Source organism: Oncorhynchus kisutch, unplaced genomic scaffold, assembly GCF_002021735.2.
Source record: "Oncorhynchus kisutch isolate 150728-3 unplaced genomic scaffold, Okis_V2 scaffold1323, whole genome shotgun sequence".
Lineage (NCBI taxonomy): Eukaryota > Metazoa > Chordata > Actinopteri > Salmoniformes > Salmonidae > Oncorhynchus > Oncorhynchus kisutch.
Window position 1 is genome coordinate 1 of NW_022263268.1, and position 18,833 is coordinate 18,833.

General features: G+C 43.9%; 1 protein-coding gene across 1 annotated transcript; it reads right to left on the bottom strand.

Moving 5' to 3' along the window:
• Nucleotides 1-457: 457 nt before the first annotated feature.
• LOC116365964 (polycystin-2-like) lies at nucleotides 458-13,259 on the bottom strand. The gene is made up of 7 exons (XM_031818290.1): nucleotides 12,285-13,259; nucleotides 11,889-12,002; nucleotides 3,463-3,596; nucleotides 1,791-2,041; nucleotides 1,280-1,504; nucleotides 755-983; nucleotides 458-507 (listed from the first exon to the last, which is right to left on the bottom strand). The coding sequence occupies exons 1-7, from the start codon at nucleotides 12,730-12,732 to the stop codon at nucleotides 487-489; spliced, it is 1,422 nt and encodes a 473-aa protein (XP_031674150.1). The 5' UTR covers nucleotides 12,733-13,259; the 3' UTR covers nucleotides 458-486.
• Between the last annotated feature and the right edge of the window lie 5,574 nt (nucleotides 13,260-18,833).

Genomic DNA, 18,833 nt, shown 5'->3' on the forward strand with positions numbered 1-18,833 from the left:
CCTTGGCACAGCGAGACATGGAGTGGACAGCTGGCTCATGGTTTGTTGAAGTTGATGAACTTGAAGAGCTGAAGAGGAGAGATGAGCAGAAACCAGGTTAGAATTCAAGTGTCTTTGAAAAGCGTTATATCAATTCTGTCTTTTTTATTTGTATTAAAATCATGCTAATATAATCTCCCTTTATGGGAGCATACTTTGGCTTCTGCCAACAGGTCTGGACCTTTATGGCACAGGTAGTAGTACTCTCATCCTGTAACCAACTGTAGAGTGTCTGAGCTCTGCTCCTGGTCAATTCCCACTCAATTGCTACATTCAGCGTGTAAGCCATTCTTACCTTCACCAGGAGGAAAAGGACGATGACTGCGGCCATGTTGTTGAACGTAACCTGGAGGTGTGCCAGAGGCTCGAAGCTGGGTGGGCACTGTGGTTCTCCAGAAGGTCTTTGAGACGAATTGCTCACCACTGATGTTCTGGTGATGTTGATGATTATGGCAGAGAAACACTCAACTGGAAAAAGAGGAGGGGGATATTTGGAATCTCAACACAACAATATTTGGATCACACACATCTTCCCTTTGTTCCAATATCTATACTAGCCTACCACTTAGAATGCATGTTCATTGCACTAACTCATTCTAAGTAGTATGCTAGCGTGGATACTGGAACAGAGCCCTTCTTTACTTGTTTCAGGGTGTTTCAGGGGGACTCCATCCCTTCCTACTCCCTGCTAGGGCAGCCATCTTGAATTACGTACCACAACGATGAGGACATCCAGGCAGTTCCACACACTCTTGAAGTAGCGCAGGCGGTGGAGGCGTATCTCCAGGGCCTCCTCCACCACGTAGTACAGGATGAAGAGGCAGAAGGCCACCTCACACACCCCGACAAAGTAGTCCCAGCTGGACATGTAGCGAATCAGACGCACCGTCTGAAACTGCCAGGAAGTGACTACGCCTCCTGTAGCGGGGAACTCCACCACCAACCTGAAACATTAAATTAAATTCATCTGTATTTATCCCCGCAGTTAAGCAGACAGGTTAAACTGAATGAACAAGAGATATTCCGTATTCAGCCTCTCTAGGGTGAAAATCGAGGTTCAATGACACCAGATTGTGGATGAGGATGGTAACTAGAGAACTCCCATTGGATTGCATGAGTCATTGATCCCAACCACGGATGTCTTGAGAGCCTGAATTGAACCTATGTATCACCTATATAACCAGTGTGAAACAGTCCTAAGTAACATGTAATACGTATGTAATAACTCTGGGCTCTGTACCTGGCAATACAGAAGAGGTTGATGTTGCCGTTGTAGACGGAGAAGTCCAGGAAGACGGCTCTGGTTCCTCTGTCCAGCCACAGCTGGTGTTTTAGGGAGCGTAGCAAGCCAGCTGACTCATCTCTGGAACGGGCCAGGTCCTGGTAGTAACCCCCTCCACCGTAGGTAGCCACCTGGCCCCAGTAACTACTCCCATTCAGGCTGTTCTCCTCTGTGTACATCCACCTGGTGGAAAGACAGACAGTCAGACTCATCATAGAGCCACAGTGAAACAGTTTGGCCTGGTATTCACTGGTGGCTATTGGTGAGTGACCTTATACGCCATACTTTTATCTGGTGGACAGCATCCATAATGTGCTTTCAGTTAACACTAGAGCACATGATGTAACTATTGCTTTGGTTTAGTCTCTAGCATTACAACCAATTGTAGCTTTATGGTTGCTTTCTTATACATTACCATTGAACTATACTGTACATCTAACAGTAGTGCATAGTAGTTTAGTAGACGTACGCAGTTCCGTTCATGGGGCCAAAGGGGGCGCTGTCCTCGTTGCTCGGGGTGTACATGTTGTAGCAGTCCTGCACCTCATCCCTAAGGTCCTCGTGCACGGAGCAGGATTCGTTGCGAACTTTGACCTGGCGGAGGCGGGGCACCCCCAGTAGCAGGTTCTCATAGTAGATCATACTGTGGTTCTCAGGGAGACTCTTGTTGTTGTACCATACTTCCCAATACATCCCGTTCAGGAAGGGACCCTCTGTGAACTGCATGGTGGAGAGACACGCACTGGTTACAGAGAGAATTTCAACTGAAAGCTCTGCTGGTCTGTTAGGTTCTAACTAGATTCATGGAAATGTTCCATTGTTCTATTTGGTGTTAATTAATGTGATTTGAACTAAATACTTTTAAGTGCTGCTTTGGTTTTATGCATCATATACACTACACAACAAAAGTATGTGGACACCTACTCGTCGAATATCTCATTCCAAAATCCTGGGCATTAATACAGAGTTGTAGAGGAAAAGCTTCTGGGAAGGCTTTCCTCTACATGTTGGAACTGCTGCAGGGACTTGCTTCTATTCAGCCACAAGAGCATTAGTGAGGTTGGACAATTATGCCTGGCTCGCAGTCGGTGTTCCAATTCATCCCAAAGGTGTTCGAAGGGGTTGAGGTCAGGGCTCTGTGCAGGCCAGTCAAGTTCCTCCACACCGATCTCGACAAACCATTTCTGTATGGACCTTGCTTTGTGCATGCAATTATTGTCATGCTGAAACAGGAAAGGGCCTTCCCTAAACCGTTACCACAAAGTTGGAAGCACAGAAACGTCTAGAATGTCATTATATGCTGTAGCGTTAAGATTTCCCTTCACTGGAACTAAGGGGCCTAGTCCGAACCATGAAAGACAGCCCCAGACCATTATTCCTCCTCCAACAAACTTTACAGTTGGCACTATGCATCCTCCAAACCCAGATTTGTCCATCAGACTGCCAGATGGTGAAGCATGATTCATCACTCCAGAGAAAGCGTTTCCACTGCTCCAGAGTCCAATTAAGGTGAGCTTTACACCGCTTGTGTGCGGCTGCTCGGGCATGGAAACCCATTTCATGAAGCCCTGGCGAACAGTTGTTGTGCTGACGTTGCTTCCAGAGGCAGTTTGGAACTCAGTAGTGAGACGATTTTTAAGCAATACGCGCTTCAGCACTTGGGGGTCCCGTTCTGTGAGCTTGCGTGGCCTACCACTTTGCGGCTGAGCCGTTGTTGCTGCTAGACGGTTCCACTTCACAATAACTGCAGTTACAGTTGACCGGGGCAGCTCTAGCAGGGCAGAAATGTGATAAACTGACTTGTTGGAAAGGTGGCATCCTATGACGGTGCCACTGAGCTCTTCAGTAAGGCCAATCTACTGCCAATGTTTTTTTAATGGAGAATGCATGGCTGTGTGCTCGATATTTTACACCTGTCAGCACTGGATGTGGCTGAAATAGACAAATCCACTCATTTGAAGGGACGTCCACATACATTTGTATATATAGTGTAACTGAGCATGGGCATTGGCATGCATTGGCATCTTTGTTATACCATAACTAAGCACCGAGCTCTATTTTCCAATCAGACAAAAAGCACAAAGCAGGAGATTAAACCACTGCATAGCAAACCGGGGAATTGACTCATTGAATTGACTCACCTTCCAGAATTCACCCATAGTTGAGAGGCTTCTGAATGTGGCTGTTTCCCCCGGGGACAGTGGTGTATCCAGGAAGAGCTGGGACATCACCTTGGTGTAGTAGTACATGTTGGAGCCCACCATCCCATAGGTCACTACACAACACAACAGAAGAGACTGTAAGAGTTTCTCGGCATGAGATTATGGTGCATTTTCCTTTGTGTTTTTAGTTACACACAGCATACCTGTTCAGCATTTTCTAATAACTGTTTATTTCATACATGCTTGTATACATAACCAATGTTTAAAATAATGAATAACGGCATTAATGTTATCCTATCGTTATACTATATATATTACTGTCATGCTACAGTTGTATTAGCCTATATTGTGTTTACCCCCATAGTCCATTGACACATCGGTGCATCAATCTAAGTAACATAATTTTATAAATCCCCATCAAAATCCATCAGTTTAAAAGAAAACTACCCAGAAACTATCTTTTGGTATTTGTTTCATTTGTCCATTGTTGACATAGTCCCGAAATATTTTGCTTGTCAGCAATAACATTTTCAAGATATGTAACTTTCAAAATACAGAAATCATCCCCATATAATGCATTTTGCATCATATGATGCTGTATTTTAAGTCATATGATGGGATGATTTTTGTATTTTGAAAGTTACATATCTTGAAAACTTGATTTCTGACAAGCAAAACAAATGTCAACAATCGACTAATCAAACAAATACCAAAGAATACCAAAAGTTTTGGGGTGGAATTTTCCTTTAAGCTCCAGATATCTGTTTTTTTTGTTGCATGGGCTATGTCTCAATCCACCGCATCCGCCTGTGGCGGTCTTCCTCATCTGAGGTGGAAAGTGTCAGAGCTAGAGCTCTGTTTGTCTGACCAGGAGACATCCCTAAAAAATATACTCTCAAGATAACGTCTATAGCATCTGAGCGGTTTGGCCTACAAACTAATATGACCACTCTATAGAAAGGTAAGAATCTCACGAACATGATGGCTCTATGACAAGTGTCGTGGGACTTGTCTAAAGGTAACCCATACAAATGAATGTATGGAGGTAGTTTTGTTCCAACAAGGGGTTAAATATGTGTAAAAAAAAAACGAAAACATTGCCCGGGCTTTCGTATATGTCCTGGATATAGAACAGACACTTCCAAACCTTATTCCTTATTATACATTTTTTGACTGTCTTTTTTGCGTTATTCAATGCGTTTCTATGGGCTATAGTAGTAAAGGAAAAATTCAATATTTTATTTAAAAAAATATATATATATATGTCACGCCCTGTGACATGGGGATTTATGTGGATTGTTTTGTCTGGGGTTGTTTGTAGTTATGGGATTGTGGTTAGAGTAGTACTCTAGGTAAGTCTATGGTTGCCTAGAGTGGTTCTCAATCAGAGGCAGGTGTTTATCTTTGTCTCTGATTGGGAACCATATTTAGGCAGCCATATTCTTTAGGTCTTTTGTGGGTGATTGTTCCTATCTTTGTGTTTGTTGCACCAGAGAGGACTGTTTCGGTTTTTCACGGTTATTGTTTTGTATTATGTTTGAGTTTTTTCTTTATTAAAGAACATGAACACCAACTACGCCGCATTTTGGTCCGATCCTTGCTACACCTCTTCAGAGGAGGAGGAAGATGAGAACCGTTACAATATATATATATATATATATATATACACCTAAAGGGGTCCTAAAATTTTTAATAAAATAGCTAAATGGTCCATGGTATGACTTTCTTAAAACAACCCCCCCCCCCTCCCAATGGCTTACACTTATACAACAATATTGTGAACTACATCTTTGTGTTGATAATGTGTTTCTCTCTCTGAATGGTCCAACAGGTACAGTGCTGATCCTCAACACGGGGACCCCTCAGGGGTGTGTGCTCAGTCCCCTCCTGTACTCTCTGTTCACTCATGACTGCATGGCCAGGCACGACTATCTGAATGGTCCAACAGGTACAGTTAGCACCAGCTACCAAATTCTGGCCTACCGCAGAGGCCAAGACCTGTTTAAGATGCCACTGAAAACAAAAACGTATAGGGGAAAGGGAATAGCTAGTCAGTTGCACAACTGAATGGATTCAACCAAAATGTGTCTTACGCATTTAACCCAATACCTCTGAATAGGGCTGCCTTAATTGACATCCATGTCATTGGTGCCAGGAGAGCAGTTGTAACCCCAAACGTCTGTGTATACTTGAATCTGGTCAACCTGCTCCCATGCACAGGGAATAGGCTTACACTTCCACAAGCAGCAAAGTCACAGGGATAAAACGTATTCAGCGTTCCATAGTCAATACAGGACTAAGAATGAATCGTACTACACCGGGCTCTGACGCTTGTCGGATGTGGCAGGGCTTGCAAACTATCACAGACTACAAAGGGAAGCACAGCCGCGAGCTGCCCAGTGACACGAGCCTACCAGATGAGCTAAATTACTTCTATGCTCGCTTCGAGGCAAGTAAACACTGAAACATTCATGGGAGCATCAGCTGTTCCGGACGACTGTGTGATCACTCTCCATAGCCGATGTGAGTAAGATCTTTAAACAGGTCAACATTCACAAGGCCCAGGACCAGACGGATTACCACCACGTGTACTCCGAGCATGCGCTGACCAACTGGCAAGTGTCTTCCCTGACATTTTAACCTGTCCCTGACTGAGTCTGTAATACCAACATGTTTCAAGCAGACCACCATAGTCGTTGTACCCAAGAACACTAAGGTAACCTGCCTGAATGACTACCGACCCATAGCACCCACGTCTGTAGCCATGAAGTGCTTTGAAAGGCTGGTCATGGCTCACATCAATACCATCAACACCATTATCCCAGAAACCCTATACCCACTCCAATTTGCATACTGCCCCAACAGATCCACATATGATGCAATCTCTATTGCACTCCACACTGTCTTTTCCCACCTGGACAAAAGGAACACCTAGGTGAGAATGCTATTCATTGACTACAGTTCAGCGTTCAACACCATAGTGCCTTCAAAGCTCATCACTAAGCTAAGGACCCTGGGACTAAACACCTCCCTCTGCAACTGGATCCTGGACATCCTGACGGACCGCCCACAGGTGGTAAGGGTTGGTAACAACACATCCGCCACACTGATCCTCAACGGGGACCCCTCAGGGGTGAGTGCTCAGTCCCCTCCTGTACTCTCTGTTTACTCATGACTGCATGGCCAGGCACGACTCTAACACCATCATTAAGTTTGCGGATGACACAACCATGGTAGGCCTGATCACCGACAACGATGAGACAGCCTATAGGGAGGAGGTCAGAGACCTGGCCGTGTTTTGCCAGGACAACAACCTCTCCCTCAATGTGATCAAGACAAAGGAGATGATTGTGGACTATGGGAAAGTAGGCCCGAGCACGCCCCCATTCTCATCGACGGAGCTGTAGTGGAGCAGTTTGAGAGCTTCAAGTTCCTTGGTGTCTACATCACCAACAAACTATCTTGGTCCAAACACACCAAGACAGTCAAGGCAAAACCTATTCCCACTCAGGAGACTGAAAAGACTTGGCATGGGTCCTCAGATCCTCAAAAAGTTATACAGCTGCACCATCGAGAGCATCCTCACTGGTTGCATCACTACCTGGTATGGCAACTGCTCGGCCTCCGATCACAAAGCACTACAGAGGGTAATGCGTACGGCCCAGTAGATCACTGGATCCGAGCTCCCTGCTATCCAGGACCTCTATACCAGATGGTGTCAGAGGAAGGCCCTAAAAATTGTCAAAAATTGTCAAAGCCACCCTAGTCATAGACTGTTCTCTCTGCTACCGCACGGCAAGCGGTACCGGAGTGTCAAGTCTAGGTCCAAAAGGCTTCTTAACAGCTTCTACCACCAAGCAATAAGACTCCTGAACATCTAATCAAATGGCTACCCAAACTATTTGCATTGCCCCCCCCCCCTTTACGCTGCTGCTACTCTCTGTTTATTATCTATACATAGTCACTTTAATTCTACCTACATGTACATATTACCACAATTACCTCGACTAACCGGTGCCCCCGCAACATTAACTCTTTACCGATTCCCCCTGTATATAGCCTCGCTATTGTTATTTTACTGCTGCTCTTTAATTATTTGTTACTTTGAAGAAAAAAAAACGTTTCAATTTTTTTTACATAACAATTATTTTTCTTAAATTGCATTGTTGGTTAAGGGCTTGTAAGTAAGCATTTCACTGTAAGGTCTACTACACCTGTTGTATTTGGCGCATGTGACAAATCAAATTTGATTTGATTGTGGTATTTTAACAATGCAGGATTGGTTGATTTCAAGTTTTTAAGTATACGTTTTTCATGATGATTGATAAGAAAAGTATCGTCCAACCCGACTTATTCAGCATTCCATTGTAGTATTTGCTTATATGCTCTGTTGGACTGCATCCAGGTCAATATTTAAGCTATATTTAGATAAATATACATAAACAGTCCAACATACACACATATAGCACATATGGCTCATATATATGCTATTTTCCAAGCCTCTATTTCATTGACTCCCACCTGGCTGAGAAACTGGCTGATCTAGCTCCATCTATCCAGCCAGGAAATGACTTCCTGATCCACCCAAAACCCCATTCTGGCACGGGAACACTTTTCCTCTCAGCCGCCGTGGTATAAGGAGTGGTGAAACTAGATTAATAGCATTCTGACTCTCGGTTGTGCTGTATTCTGGAACTTTCATCATCTTCCCACAATCCTTTTCCCAAACGTACAATAATAGTGACTAAACTCTAATGGAAGTTCCTGGCTTGAGGAAGCTTTCCTGATACGCTGCCAGAGTTGTTTATCAGACCTAAGGAGTTTGGAAAATGACTTTTCTGCAGGAAAAGCTGGTCAGCGGGAAAAAGTATCCTCACGGACTTAGTATTAGTCCTAGCTAAGAGCAGCAGTTACATAGTAATACCACTTCAATATGTTTTCAAGAAAATACAAATGCGAGAGCACAAAAGTGCTATACTTGATAGGTGTATGTACTTTTACTACTACCTAATTACAATGTAATTATATTGGTTTGGTTCATAAACTGGGTGGTTTGAGCCCTGAATGCTGATTGGCTGACTGACATGGTATACCACAGGTATGACAAAACATTATTTCTACTGCTCTAATTACATTGGTAACCAGTTTATTATAGCAATAAGGCACCTCGGGGTTGTGATATATGGCCAATATACCACGGCTAGGGGCTGCGTCCAGGCACTCCTTATCCGTGGTATATTGGTCATATACCACACCCCCTTGGGCCTGACTGTTTAAATAACTCATGTATACGATGTGGGGCCAACATTTTTAATGCAAAAAGACTCTTATGATGCCCAACATGCATTCTCTGTGGGTGTGTTTTATATATATTTTTTTATTTCACCTTTATTTAACCAGAGAAAAGAGTCTCCAACCTCAGAGATTTTTGCAGTTCGTTCCAGTCATTGGCAGCAGAGAACTGGAAGGAAAGGCGGCCAAAGGAGGAATTGGCTTTGGGGTGACCAGTGAAATATACCTGCTGGTAGGCTATTTTGTAAATGACATCACCGAAATCGAGGACCGGTAAGATAGTCAGTTTTACGAGGGTATGTTTGGCAGCATGAGTGAAGGATGCTTTGTTGCGAAATAGAAAGCCGATTCTAGATTTTGGAGATGCTTAATGTGGGTCTGGAAGGAGAGTTTATAGTCTAACCAGACACCTAGGTATTTGTAGTAGTGATGCTGGACGGGCGGGCAGGTGCGGGCAGCAAACGGTTGAAGAGCATGCATTTAGTTTAATTTGCATTTAAGAGCAGTTGGAGACCACGGGAGTGTTGTATGGCATTGAAGCTCGTCTGGAGGTTAGTTAGCACAGTGTCCAAAGAAGGGCCAGAAGTATACAGAATAGTGCCGTCTGCGTAGAGGTGGATCAGAGAATCCCCAGCAGCAAGAGCGACATCATTAATGTATACAGAGAAGAGAGTCGGCCCTAGAATTGAACTCTGTGGCACCCCCATAGAGACTGCCAGAGGTCCAGACAACAGGCCCTCCGATTTGACACACTGAACTCTATCAGAGAAATAGTTGGTGAACCAGGCGAGGCAGTCAATTGAGAAACCAAGGCTGTTGAGTCTGCCGATAAGAATGTGGTAATTGACAGAGTTGAAAGCCTTGGCCAGGTCGATGAATACGGCTGCACAGTATTGTTTCTTATCGATGGCGGTTAAGATATCGTTTAGGACCTTGAGCGTGGCTGAGGTGCACCCATGACCAGCCGGAAGCCAGATTGCATAGCGGAGTAGGTACGGTGGGATTCGAAATGGTCTGTAATCTGTTTGTTAACTTGGCTTTCGAAGACCTTAGAAAGGCAGGGTAGGATAGGATATAGGTCTGTAACATTTTGAGTCTTGAGTGTCTCTCCCTTTGAAGAGGGGGATGACCACGGCAGCTTTCCAATCTTTGGGGATCTCAGATGATACGAAAGAGAGGTTGAACAGGCTAGTAATAGGGGTTGCAACAATTTCGGTGGATAATTTTACATAGAGAGGGTACAGATTGTCTAGCCCGGCTGATTTGTAGGGGTCCAGATTTTGCAGCTCTTTCAAAACATCAGATATCTGGATTTGGGTGAAGGAGAAATGGAGGAGGCTTGGGCGAGTTGCTGTGAGGGGTACAGGGCAGTTGACCGGGGTAGGGGTAGCCAGGTTGAAAGCATGGCCAGCCGTAGAAAAATGCTTATTGAAATTCTCAATTATCGTGGATTGATTGGTGGTGACAGTGTTTCCTAGCCTCAGTACAGTGGGAGGAGGTGCTCTTATTCTCCATGGACTTTACAGTGTCCCAGAACTTTTTTGAGTTTGTGGTACAGGATGCAAATTTCTGCTTGAAAAAGCTAGCCTTGGCTTTCCTAACTGCTTGTGTATATTGGTTCCTAACTTCCTGTCACACCCTGACCATAGTTTGTTTTGTATGTTTCTATGTTTTGTTTGGTCAGGGTGTGATCTGAGTGGGCATTCTATGTTGTGTGTCTAGTTTGTCTATTTCTATGTCTGGCCTGATATGGTTCTCAATCAGAGGCAGGTGTTAGTCATTGTCTCTGATTGGGAACCATATTTAGGTAGCCTGTTTTGTGTTGGGTTTTGTGGGTGGTTGTCTCCTGTGTCAGTATTTGTACCACACGGGACTGTTTCGGGTTTGCACGTTTCTTGTTTTTGTAGTTTATTCATGTATAGTTTCTTTATTAAAGAACCAGGAATTATAACCACGCTGCATTTTGGTCCGCCTCTCCTTCCCAGGAAGAACCCCGTTACATTTCCCTGAAAGGTTGCATATCACAGGGGCTATTTGATGCTAATGCAGTACGCCACAGGATGTTTTTGTGCTGGTCAAGGGCAGTCAGGTCTGGAGTGAACCACGGGCTATATCTGTTCCTGGTTCTAAATTATTTGAATCGGGAATGCTTATTTACGATGGTGAGGAAGGCACTTTGAAAGAATAACCAGGCATCCTCTACTGATGGGGTGAGGTCAATATCCTTCCAGGATACCCGGGCCAGGTTGATTAGAAAGGCCTGCTCGTTACCACTGCAGGCTACCACTCCGCCCCCTTTGGCAGTTCTATCTTGTTGGAAAATGTTATAGTTAGGGATGGAAATTTCAGGGGTTTTGGTGATCTACCTAAGCCAGGATTCAGACACGGCTAGGACACCCGGGTTGGCAGAGTGTGCTAAGGCAGTGAATAAAACAAACTTGGGGAGGAGGCTTCTAATGTTAACATGCATGAAACCAAGGCTACGGTTACAGAAGTCAACAAATGAGAGCGCCTGGGGAATGGGAGTGGAGCTAGGCACTGCTGGGCCTGGATTCACCTCTACATCACCAGAGTAGGATAAGGCTATAAGAACTGGTCATCTAGTACGTTCGGAACAGAGAGTAAAAGGAGCAGGTATCTGGGCGCGATAGATTAGATTCATGGCATAATGTACAGACAAAGGTATGGTAGGATGTGAATACAGTGGAGGTAAACCTAGGCATAGAGTGACGATGAGAAAGATATTGTCTAGAAGCATAATTTAAACCAGGTGATGTCACCGCATGTGTGGGAGGTGGAACTGAAGGGTTAGCTAAGGCATATTAAGCAGGGCTAGAGGCTCTACAGTGAAATAAGACAATAATCATTAACCAGAACAGCAATGGACAAGGCATATTAACATTAGGGAGAGGCATGCGTAGCCAAGTGATCATAGGGGTCCAGTGAGTAGTTAAGCTGGCTGGAGACACGGCGATTCAGACAGTTAGCGAGCCGGGGCTAGCAAACTAGCAGAAGGGCCTTAGAGGTACGTCGTGACGGAAGAAGTCTGTTGTAGCCTCCTCATGCGGAGCCTCCGTGTGTGTGTGTGTGTGTCCCGTGTGTGTGGTACTTACAGATACACAGTGTGATAAGGAAGATGACGTAGGTGACCATTTCTCTCAGGACGTTCCTCAGGTACCTCTCTCTGCTGCTGTCACTGTCCTCCATCAGCTGAGTACCCCATAGAACTGGGGGAAAAAACATTTCAACACACACATTAGTATCCTTCCTTAACCATCAATGCTCGGCTTGAGATGCCAGTGCATTACCAATGAGGGCATCTACAGGTGTGTGTTGACCTAAGTGGTGTATGGAACAGTGAGGAAGAACGGCCAGAGAGGTGATTGAGCCAATGACACAGGTCTCTACAAGTTAAAGGGCAAGTGCACTACCTCCTGTGTCATAAAGGTCCAGACCTCTTGGCAGCTGTAGTGTTCTTCATACAAGGAGGAAACGTAAGTGACACTAACTTCTTATTTTCTCCAGTATCCTCTTCCCACAGCTTTTGATGTCATGCCTGTCTTGCTGCAGGGCATCCACTGTCGGCGTCGGGTATAATCCACGGTGGATGCGGGTGCTGCTCCCTCCAGCGGTGTAACTTCCCAACCCGCTGCTGCAGCTACTGCTGGAGCCCGTGGACACTGATCTTCTCCCCGGGCTAGCCGGAGGCCAATCGGCCCCCATCATCTCATCCTCCGGTTCGAACCCCGGGTTGTCCCGACTCCAGGCTTGTCTTGAGGGGGGTGATGGTGTGCCTATGGCGCCCCCGAGCCCCAAGTCCTGGTGCTGTATGTTCTCCATCTCAATCCCCTCGCTTGTGTCCAATCTGTGCGGCAAGGACGCACCCGCTGCGCCCGTGGCGGACCTGCCAGCCTGATTCTGCTGCGGTTGTTGTGATCTCACCCGAGTCGAGCTCATTGTTAGTCCAATTCACTGAAAAGCTTTTAAAGGCCAGACTAACTACATTTACAAAACGTTAAAATCAATTATGTCTCTAGCCACTAACAAGTGCTATGTTTATGTCACCCTTGACGCGCATATCAGAAAGGAAATGTTTACGCACACATTAAAATATGTAAGAAAGTTGCCCAAGTTCAAACTCTGCAAAACAATTTCGGGAAACAGATGAACTCATTTTGATTATTTGTATATGTTCCTGTTCACAGCAAATAAACGTAAATGGCTTACTAAGGAAGAAAAATAACACAACTAAAGTTTGTCTTCAAGAAAGTGAGCGTCTGCGTAGTTTTAGATCAAACTATTGCAAAAGTAGGTATATCAACAACAACAAATATATATAGTTACAAAACTAATTTGTAGACTAAACATTTACTAATGAAACTGAAAACTATCAACGAAATGCCTCGTTTATGGAAAAGAAGCCAAACACTTTCCTTGTCCCGGGCCAGCCATCTTGTTCTTGCTGTTCCCCAAAAATCTCACATTCTCATTTGTTGGAGACTCAGATTACATTAGAAGTCATGGCGTCACAGACACTGTGGCATGCACCTCTGGAAAATACAGCACAGTCGAATGTGTAGGGGTGAATCACTTTTGGTAAAATACAATTTCACGTCTTAGAAGTGTACAATAAAGAATACAATATAATATAATCAAGTTGCTGTGCATTCCATCATTATTAAACGAGTGAAAAAAAACATTTCAATATTTATTTCTACAGCAGTAAACTATAATTGCCTTATATGGCTCAGCAAAACACTTTTTTCTCCAAATGTTTATATTAGTTTTAGTTCGTTATCTGAGCAATTTCTATTCAGGATGAGTGTTTGCAGTGCTGTGTATGGAATGAGAATGAATAGCCTACTATTTAGAATGAATCAAATCACAATTTGTCATGAGGACATTATTTTAGGGCTAAATGCATGTGCCTTTAGAAACAAAAAACTATACTTTGTATAACCACGTATGTTTGGGTCTGGGGCTGCTAAGCAACAAGACAGTCCTGCAAAACCCCTGGCCAGGATTGGATGTGATTTGGACCCAATAATTGATTGACATTTCTAAAGGCCAATCATATTTCTTTACATGGAACAACAGTATTTCTACTAGTACTTCCATAGTTATTCGGTCACTTGGTGTGTTCTTTTCTAGCAACATTGTTACTGTATTACCTTTACTCACTGTTGTGTTATTCATGTCCATTAGATGGCGCTCATTCTCCAGTTTTGATTTAAATCACCCACCGGCTCAATTCACAAGGGAGTTAACTCAAGGTAGTTACGTCAAGGTAACAATCACTGTTCAAGAAAGTACTCTTTTTTTTTATATATATAACTTATAACCAACGCACAGTATATCTTCATTGTTCTTCACCCTTTACATTGTTTGCTCAAGGACGGATAACTATACACCCACTGCTGTTAACAACATTGCTGTACTTTACAATAGCTGAATTGGATTGATAGTTCCTTGACTGAGTGAATCATCATGACTGATAAGATGTTGCGTTCTTCTCTCAGAACAAGTCTCTACAGTTCAGATAAGGAGAGGACAGCTGTGGGGGAACCGCCAGCCTGATACAGTAATGTAGCCTGTACAGATGGTATGCTGTTGGAATTCAGGGTTGGGTAGGTTACTTTCTAAATGTAATCCTTTACAGTTACTAGTTACCTGTCCAAAATTGTCATCAGTAACGTACCTTTTGGATGACCCAAATTCAGTATAATCTGATTACTTTCAGTTACTTAGGGGGAATTAGAGGAAGACAAGAAATATCCATCAAATACATTTGGTGTGTCATCAGAGTGGTCTCTGGCGTGTGGTCAGACTCGTTCAGGTGGAACAAACTTAACTTCGCAAACATCCTTTCTGAATTTGAAAGTTATCTGATTATAATACTTTTTGCTGGTAATTTAACTGATTACACTTACAGTTTTGTTGTAATAAAATTACTCCCTAACCCTGTGTGTGACGATAACTAAGCAATATGTTATCCTTTGTTGGGTACTTGAATCATATTCAGTAGCAAGTAACAACATCAATAGGATATGGTTAGTAGTGGTATATCTGATCAAGTTTTTGGGTGAAATCACTTCATCAATTACAACTTTATTTTAAAAAATGGTGGTGAAACAACCAAAGTCCTGGCAAACATTTTACTTTTCTAACACTGTCCCGCTTCAAAACAAACAAAAGAATTAAGAATATGATGTAATATTTCCACATTATAGCTATTTGTCAAAACAAGGCCTCTGGCACACTCTAAATGTCACAATAGGCTCTGTGCTGTATCACAAAGCACTGGCATGAGAGGGTTGTTTAATTAGCATGTATCAGCCTTCATGATAGATTTCCATGGGAAAGAGACTTCAGATCATTTTGCAGGCATGGATGTCAAAAGTGCTGTCCGTGTTCTATCTGCAGTGACTCTCCTCGTGATGTTATCTGATGACAAAGAAGGTAGGTATCATCAATATAGAGTTGGCTGTAACTATTTACAAATTGTGTTTTTTTTCTCAGAGACTTTGTACCATGTGTTCTAAAGTAAACCTTTTGTATGGGTTATTTTTGCATTTATCAAGCTTTGTGATGTCATGATGTATTATTCATAGAATCAACTGTTTCTTTCTACAATCTATCCCTAATGGTGATGTGATCTAATTAGAAACAAGCATACCATGTTACATAACTGCCACTTGCAACACTGTATAAGTCCCAAATGTCGCCCTATTCCCTTGTGCACTGTTTTAGACCAGGGCCAATAGGGCACTGGTCAAAAGTAGTGGACTATATACGGAATAGAATGTCTATTGGGACGCACACATTGTGTGTAATGTCAAGAGATCTTTTCATATGATGTCATGCCATTAGGTTATCAAAAACATTATAGGTGAGTTGTTCATTGCCTTCAGTCAGAACGAACAAAGAACAAGCATTCCTTTCCTTGGATCAAAACATGATAATTTTTATCCTCGACAGGCAAAGGTGTTACAATCAGCCGCAAATACACTTCATGACCAAAAGTATGCTTGTCGAACATCTCATTCCAAAATCATGGGCATTAATATGGAGTTGGACCCCCTTTGGTGCTATAACAGCCTCCACTCTTCTGGGAAGGCTTTCCACTAGATGTTGGAACATTGCTGTGGGGACTTTTCTATTCCATTCAGCCACAAGAGCATTAGTGAGATTGGGCAATGATACTGGGTGATTAGGTCTGGCTTGCAGTCGACGCTCCAATTCATCCCAAAGGTGTTCGATGGGGTTGAGGTCAGAGCTCTGTGCAGGCCAGTCAAACCATTTCTGTATGGAACTTGCTTTGTGCACGGGGGCATTGTCATGCTGAAACAGGAAAGGGCCTCCCCCAAACTGTTACCACAAAGTTGGAAGCACAGAATCATCTAGAATGTTATTGTTTGCTGTAGCGTTAAGATTTCCCTTCACTGGAACTAAGGGGCCTAACACGAACCATGAAAAACCTCCACCAAACTTTCAAATCAAATCAAATTGTATTGGTCACATACACGCATTTGGCAGATGTTATTGCGGGTGTAGCGAAATGCCTGTGCTTCTAGTTCTGATAGTGCAGAAATATCTAACCAGTAATATCTAACAATTTCACAATATATACCCAATACACACAAATCTAAGTAAAAGAATGGAATTAAGAATATATAAATATATGGACGAGTAATGTCAGAGCGGCATAGACTAAGATGCGGTAGAATAGTATAGAATAAAGTATATACATATGAGATTGGTAATGCAAAATATGTAAAAATTATTAAAGTGACATTATTAGAGTGACTAGTGTTCCATTTATTAAAGTGGCCAATGATTTTAAGTCTGTGTATATAGGCAGCAGCCTCACTGTGCTAGTGATGGCTATATAACAGCCTGAAGGCCTTGAGATAGAAGCTGTTTTTCAGTCTCTCGGTCCCAGCTTTGATGCATCTATACTGACCTCGCCTTCTTGATGATAACGGGGTCTACAGGCAGTGGCTCAGGTGGTTGTTGTCTTTTAAATTGTCACTATGCATTCGAGCAGGTAGCGTTCTCCTGGCATCCGCCAAACCCAGATTAGTTTGTCGGACTGCCAGATGGTGAAGAGTGATTCATTACTCCAGAGAACGTGTTTCCACTGCTCCAGAGTCCAATGGTCGCCGAACTTTACACTTCTCCAGCCAACTTTTGGCATTGTGCATGGTGATCTTAGGCTTGTGTGCGGCTGCTCTGCCATGGAAACCCATTTCATGAAGCTCCCAACGAACAGTTCTTGTGCTAATATTGCTTCCAGAGGCAATTTGGAACTTGGTAGTGAGTGTTGCAACCGAGGACAGATGATTTTTACACGCTACACACTTCAACACTCGGCGGTTCTGTACTGTGAGCTTGTGTGGCCTATCACTTCACTGCTGAGCCGTTGTTGCATCTAGACTTTTCCACTTCACAATAACTGCACTTACCGCTGACCGGTGCAGCTCTAGCAGTGCAGAAAGTTTACAAAATGACTTGTTGGAAACGTAGCAATAGCATCCTATGACGTTGCCACATTGAAAGTCTCTGAGCTCTTCAGTAAGGCCATTTTATTGCCAATGTTTGTCTATGGAAACTGCATGTCTGGGTGCTCGATTTTATACACCTGTCAGCAATAGGTGTAGTTGAAATAGCTAAATCCACAAATTTTAAGGGATGTCCACATACTTTTGTATATAATGTGTATTTTCACGTATCTTCATTATTATCATCATCATAAATGGTCATCCATTTCTTATCCTTAACAGGTAAAGGTGTTACAAACTGTCACATATTTCCGCAGTGAGTATTTTCATTATCATCATCATAAATGACCATTAATTTATTGTTGACTGTACAGTTTGTGTTTCAATAATAATGTAATAAACATTGTACTTTTAGTGGGCAATTCTGAACATGAACAATTGATCCATTCCATTCTATTTTGGTTCCTAGGGCTCCAGAAACGATCTGAGGACGTCTGGTTCCTTGAAGGCTATCAGGTCACCCGAGGGACGAGGAGAGGGGAGATGGGTGTAAGGAGTTCCAGCTAACCCCTCCACTCCCCCTCCCAGACCACCACAGCCTTCCCCCCTGGTGTAGCTCTCCCTTCCACTGGGGCATATTTTGTGTACCCCATGGTGGTCGATGTGGCTGGGAAGAAAATCTAATCGCCTGCCAAGTTCCCAGACATGAGAGAGGTATAGCAGGGCACACAGGTACAAGTCGTGCCCATGCCTGCTGGGAGCAATGTGCAGCAGTCTGGTAACCAGACAAGGCCTGGGTCCAACCAGTCCTGGTCATCCCTCAGTATTCTTCACTCCCTCCTGAGAGAGTGGAAGGGGAGCTATGCCCCACCTGTAGTGGTGGTGATCTAGGGTGTGTATACAATACTAAAAGCTTTTAACTCTGCCAATGATGTCAAAGTGATGCTCAGTCTGTACCCTGTACCCCCCGCCTGACCACTCTGCCTGACCCTGATCCTGCTTGCCGTCCTGTACCTTTGCCCCGTTGCTGTATAAACATTGTTACTTCTGAGGGCTTTCACCTGGGCTACTGCTGTGTGGGAACAACGATATGCACTGGTCTGGAGGGGTTTGTGGGGGAAGTGAGGAAGGTCTTTGATGCCCCGTTCTCCTTTTAGACGCTACGCTGGTGTCCGAGCTGAACATCCCCACTCAGCCCCTCTCCATTCCCATGGACGTTAGAGCACTGGACGCTCGCTCTATAGGCAGAGTCACCCAAAACACCACTCCCATCAACCTACAGGTGTCAGGAAATCACAGCGAGACTATCCAGTTCCTGCTCATCAAGTCGCCTCTGATTCCAGTGGTATTGGGATTCTCCTGGCTCGAACAACACAATCCCCTCATTAACTGGTCTACTGGTGCCATCATGGGCTGGAGCCCGTTCTGCCACGGCCATTTCCTGAAGTCAGCACAACCTGCCCCGGGACGTCTTCCTGGGGGCTCGGAAGGTGCCCTGGATCTCTCCGCCATTCCAGCGGAGTACCAGGACCTCCAGGAGGTGTTCAGCAAGGCCCG

Coding starts and splice junctions, on each gene's coding strand:
- LOC116365964 (XM_031818290.1), bottom strand. CDS start 12,732: ATGAGCTCGACTCGGGTGAGATCACAACAACCGCAGCAGAATCAGGCT. Junction 3,597..11,888: donor CCTTATCACACTGTGTATCT/GTAAGTACCACA, acceptor TGTGTTGTGTAG/TGACCTATGGGATGGTGGGC. Junction 1,505..1,790: donor GGCCCCATGAACGGAACTGC/GTACGTCTACTA, acceptor TCTTTCCACCAG/GTGGATGTACACAGAGGAGA.